At 40.9% G+C, this 5,912-nt stretch overlaps 1 protein-coding gene across 2 annotated transcripts in view; it reads left to right on the top strand.

Moving 5' to 3' along the window:
- The first annotated feature begins 2,807 nt into the window (after nucleotides 1–2,807).
- Nucleotides 2,808–5,912, top strand: part of MINDY3 (MINDY lysine 48 deubiquitinase 3) — a 100,980-nt gene continuing 97,875 nt past the window's right edge. For both annotated transcript variants that reach the window (XM_045285574.1, XM_004712615.3), the window contains exon 1: nucleotides 2,808–3,105. In XM_045285574.1, coding sequence (XP_045141509.1) covers nucleotides 3,012–3,105 — 94 coding nt within the window. In that variant the 5' untranslated portion in view covers nucleotides 2,808–3,011. The remainder of the gene's footprint in view (nucleotides 3,106–5,912) is intronic.

Genomic DNA, 5,912 nt, shown 5'->3' with positions numbered 1-5,912 from the left:
GTAATTACTTTAGACTGTAATAACTGGATAAAGCTTTATTAGAAAGTGGCATTTATACAATTTATATGCTGTCCTGAAGAATAGGAAAATTTTTGCAAAACTAGAGAAAACGGTATCTGATAGGTAAGAGAAAGCAAGAGGAAAGATGCATAGGAGCCCAGCAGTTTTGCACTATTCTCTTTAGTTACAAAGAGTGTTAAAATCAGTATAAATATAGATTGGCAAGCCCTTCTCTGTTTCCACATGAATATTATAAAAGTAAGGTTAGTATATTTTAATGAATTCTTACAAAGGCATTCATCTATATGAAACTGATGTTTTTGGAATTAGGAAAAATTAATGAAGAATTATGCTAGAAAAAAAATGGTTAGAGATCATGAGCAAAAGCATAAGAAAACCGTAGGGCTGCAGCTTTCTGTGGGCTCAAAATACTCATTGTTTGATTAGTGCTTTCTGTGTACCCGACGCTGTATAAAATCCTTCACATGCATTTGCTATTGCTTAGTCCTTACAATGAAATAGATATTTTCCTTATTTTACAGGGGAAAAAAACCCAAGTATGGGGTGGGGTGGGGGCAGGCGGGGAAGCAAAAAAATAAATAAAAGAAAAAAACCAAGTAGAAAGTAGGTACCTTGCTAGTAACAGCAAAAGCTTGGTTCCTGTATTACCAGCAGGGGTCCTCAACCTTTTTAAACAGGGGGCAAGTTCACTGTCCCTCAAACCCATTGGAGGGCTAGACTATAGTTTAAAAAAAACCGATGAGCAAATTCCTATGCACACTGCACAGATCTTATTTTGAATTAAAAAAACAAATGAGGCAAAAACACCTGGCGGGCCGGATAAATGTCCTCGGCAGGCCACATGTGGCCCATGGGCCATAGTTTGAGGATGCCTGAATAGCCTCCTAACAACTGCAGTACTGAATGCCAAAGCAATATAATTGGTTTCCAAAGAGTACAAAATTGGTTTCCAAAGGGTACTAAAATCACAAATTAAAAGGATGACATCTGATTTTGTCCTTTCATTTTAAATCAAAAGTCACCAAATTACTTCTTGACCTTTTGACTAAGATCAAGTATAAAAGTCATCCAACATACCAGGGGGATTCAAAACTTGATGAAAAAGCACCAGAAGAAAAAAAACAGGCATGAAAAAATAATAATTTATCTATGAACTTTTTAAAAAGTATAATTAATTTTTTTATTGTGACAAAAATATATACAACAAATATTCTCCAATTCAACAATTTCTACATGTATAATCCAGTAATGTGATTATACTATCTTATGAAACCATTACTGATATCCTTTTCCAAATTATTCCACCACCATTAACATAAACTCAATGGCCCCTAAGCAAAAAGTCTTCTTCCTTTACCCATGGGAACCACTGGTCAATTTTGTTTTCTTTCATTTTTTTAAGTAATTTTCCATGAACTTTTTGAAAGCCCTAATAAATTCTCTTTTTAGGCAGCACAAATAGAAGTATGGACATAAACCAAATTTAATTATATAAATGGATTCCCTGTGTGGTATAAATAGTTAAGGGCCTCGCTGCTAGCCAAAAGTTTGGTGATTCAAATCTACTCAGCGATGCCTTGGAAATACCATCAAAATGTTTGGTAAAAAAAAAAAAACCCTGTGGAAGTTTGAAAATCAAAAGATAGATCAACGAATTGGTAGGTTTTTATTTTATTTTTAGAATGGATGGCTTTGAATTATGGTGTTTACAAAGAATCTTGGCTATACCAAGGACTGCCGGAAGAATTTACAATTTTGTGTTGGAAGAAATAGAATGCTCCTTAAAAGCTGGGAAGGTGAGACTTCATCTTACATACTGTGCACATGTTCTTAGAAAGTAAAGTAAAAGAATTAGTGAAAAAAGGGGAAACTATCAGCAATATGGATCGATGCAGTGGATGCAAAAACGGGCTCCAAGAGAACCATGGTGAGTACAGTGCAGGGCTGGGCAGTATTTGATTCGGTCCTACATTCGGTCTCTATGGTGAAAACCAACTTGAAACTGAGACCATAGTGCTGTACAGGTTGCTTTAAATTGTTTGCCTACAAAGAGCTTTGTAATTCTGTGCTACATCAGGCAGAGGCATTTCTTCTGCACATTTGCCAGATGTGTTTGTAGGTGAGTTAGTACATTTTTATATCATCTCCTGAGGCACAGAAGCTGAATCTATCCACTCAACCACCATCTACTGGGCTCGAACTTGAACTCCGATTCCGACTCACTGACTCACTGCAGGACCTGGTAGAACTGCCCCTGTGGGTTTCTGGGACTGTAACTCTTCATAGGCGTAGGTAGAAAGCCTTGTCTTTCTCCCATGAGCTTAACCCTATAACGCCGAGCGCGACGTTTTCGTAACGTTTAATTAAATGTATATATTAATATATATTGATAACTATGAAAGTAAAGAATATTAAAAATGTTTCCTGAAATTAAAAATTCTGGCGTTATATATAGTTAATGAAATTAACTTCAGGAATGTCTTTGCGTTCTACGACAGGACTGTGGCGCTGGGCCTCCAGCCAGGACCAGAATTACCTCGAAGGGATGGGGTGTGGTTGCCGGAGGGCACCAAGGCGCCAGTGCCTCCCGGACGTGCCCTCTCAAAACCAAAACTACCCCTTCGCCAGAGAGCCTGGAAGTCGAGTTGAGACAACACAGCGGCGAACACCTGATTCCTCCATCGCTTCCGGTTCCCACTTCCACTTCCGGGGCGTGTCGCCTGACGCCCCCGCGTGGGGGCGGGAGCTCGGTCGAGCAGGAAGTGGCCCTGCAACGTCCGGTGGAGAAACTCCTTGCTGCTGCTCCACCCGGTTTGACAGGCGCCGGGTCCCCGCTTGTAGCCGACTCTGTCTCCTTTCGCCTTTCTCGCCTCGAGCCGTGAACTTCGTTGCCACCGCCGTCGCCACCACTCCAGCCTCCGGAGTCGCTCCTTCCCCATGTTCCGGGGCGGGAGTCCTGAAAGCGAAGACGCGCGCGCTGGTACCCCATCATGTCCGAACTGACCAAAGAGCTGATGGAGCTGGTGTGGGGCACCCAGAGCAGCCCTGGTCTCTCCGACACCATCTTCTGCCGCTGGACGCAAGGTACCCCGTGTGCGCTGCCCCTTCGCCGTCGCTTTTGGGGCTCCGCAAAAACCCGGTGGTGAGGCTTCGCGCCCCAGCGCCTCCGCTTGGCCCGCAAGGTTGTTCCGATCCCAGCGCTCAGCTTTGAACCTGGACTTTTCCAGGAACGCCCTGCAGGCCCTGGGATGGAGAGGTTGAGTCAGAGAATGGCTGCAGCTGGCCACTACCGACCCGAAATGCCTCCGCCAGCCTGATGCTGCTCGAGCGCTGAGGAGAAGGCGAAGGGGGGCCCCTCTTTGGGCTGCAGTGCGCGGCGCGCCAGGTGTGCCCGTGCCCAGTGCCCCCTTTCTCTAGCGCAGTGCCGCCGCCCAGCAAGGTTTCTATTGCTGGGTTTTGACGCCTGAGCCTGTTTTGGGAGAGTGAGAAATTCAGAGGAAAGTCAAGGGCGGCTCATTCCAGAAAGTAACTTGGTAGCTTGCTAATCGCAATGTTGTTGCTTTCTTTAAAGTGTTCTCTTGGCCCAAAGTAGCCCTGGGTTGGAAGTGCCTTAGGATCGATTACAGTTTAAAAGAAATAGGGATCACCACACTTCCTGTGCTAGGGTACTGTGACCCCACGCAGCATGTCGAGTTGTATAAAACGACTTAGTAATAATAATCAGATAATAATGAAGTGAAAACAATCATTCAGTTCCTGTGTTGTGCCTAGTCTCTTTGCTGGCCGCTTTATACTAGTAATTATTTTTACTTCCTAAGTTTTGCTATTAAAACGCATGGGGCACCTTGCTTGCGGTGACTTAAAGATTCTGGGGAGGTTAATTTCAGAACATAATTTCCAGACTCAGAAGCAATGCATGTAAAACCCTTAGGCAAACAATCAATTATCATTTGAGTATTTATTTAGCTAACCATTTTTTTTAATTTTGGCAGAGTAAATCTGAATTCCAATTTCAAAATACTTGTATTTTGTAGCAAATATCCGTCCTGTCTAACTCAGATATGTCTGGCACAATTAGAAGAGAGGTGTATTACAGTCCATTGGGTTGTTTATGCTTGCTTTACAGATAAGAAAAATGAGTTGTGAACGTTCAATGGGCTAAAATTGTGCTAATAGAACTGGGAGTGGTTTCCAGATCTCCCAGGTCCCGGTACAGCTCTTTTCTTTGAGTTTCAAACCCGACATGTAATTGGTTTGACTCATTGCTCATTTAATTAGATCATTTAATGTTTTCTGGAATCTTAGACATCTGCATGTACAGATTTTATTTTAAAATTTCTTTCCTAATTTGGCGTATGTATCTGAGTATTAAACAGCCCTATCTCTACTGCAGCCAAATAGATTCCAACTCAGTGCCACATTATAGCACCAAGTAGAACTTCCCTAGGATTCTGGGGGTGGAACTCTTAAACTGCCACATTGTTTCTCGCATCTAGCAGTTGTGCGTTCAAACCATCGACTTTTTGACTGGCAGCTCAGCACTGTGCTACCACAGTCAACATTTACTAAGCATTTTGCAATGTAGAATAGGGCAATGTTTTGTATTTCTATTAGATCGCAAATTTAAGGAGAATTCTGGGAGACAATTCTGATAAAGGTTTTGGCATCGACATTGGAATAGGCAGCCTTGGGTTCTAGGTTCAAGTTACTTATTTAAACCCTAATGTCTTTCTATATAAAGTGCACATAAAGTTGTTAACCTTATAGGGTTGTTGTGGACATGGAACATCATATAAATACAAATAGACACTGAGCATGACATTGGTATTGAGCAAGATAGTATGGAAATTATCAAGATATAATTAGGCAAACATTTTTAAAATGGAATTTTAAGAGTTATGGCTGTACAATTTTTCAAAGGTTTCCATTTATCAAGATTAAATATAAATATATTTTAAGTTAATCAGGATGGCTCTCATTGGTTTGGTATGTTTACTGATGTGTTTATTTATTCTCAGTAGCAGAAAACATAGCTAATGATTTGTCTGGCAGCCACTTGGGATTTCTAGAAATAGGTACAAGACGCTGATTTGCTGCACTTAACTTTGCTGCATTAGTAATGTGGCATCAATTCTGGCATTATTTCATAATGTAAGTGCTTTGAACTACTGCAATCTCATGGGAGTAAGTTGTAGGTGTAAGATTATTTGGGTAAATATTTATAAAACCGTATCTAGAAATATTCCATCTACACAGTTTTTGATAGGCCACATTAAAATATATTGAATAGGCTGTTAAAACGGTAACTGCAGTAATGGCACATAGTTTGTGTTTTAAAAATTGAATCCACAGCTTTTGGTAGCTTTCTTCTGCAAATCATTTTTTCTTAAAAAAAAGTATTTCTGACTTTTGTGTCTTAACAGCATTCACCTAGCAATGTAAAGGTCTGGAGTTGTTTGTTTAAATTGGACGTTATTCCCTGTTCCTCCCTGCTTCCTTCCCTCCCCCTCAAATGCCCAGAACACTTTTTAAAAGAAAAGCATGTATTTTCACTTGCCTAGTTCATTAGTGCACTTACACTCCCTTCCAGCTGTCCACAAAGTAGAACGGTGAGTTCTTTGGTGCATTTTATATGCAAGGTTTGGGAAGAAGGATGAACAGTAAACATAATATAAACTTCAGTGTAAACATATGTAAACCTACATATAATAGCTAGGAGACAAGGGACAAGGAAGTTCCAGGATAGGGTTGGCCTGGCTATGTCTTATTTTAAAATGTGAGTAGAGCAAAATGTTGCATAATGAGTTGATTGCGTATTTATTTGGGAGAAGAGTATTCCAGACAGTTCTCCAAAGACCAACAATAGCCCTGTTCAAGGAACAGTAAAGAAA

Source organism: Echinops telfairi, unplaced genomic scaffold, assembly GCF_000313985.2.
Source record: "Echinops telfairi isolate 266 unplaced genomic scaffold, ASM31398v2 ScPeMD7_7473;HRSCAF=8511, whole genome shotgun sequence".
Classification (NCBI taxonomy): domain Eukaryota; kingdom Metazoa; phylum Chordata; class Mammalia; order Afrosoricida; family Tenrecidae; genus Echinops; species Echinops telfairi.
This window is presented reverse-complemented; position numbering and strand designations above follow the sequence as displayed.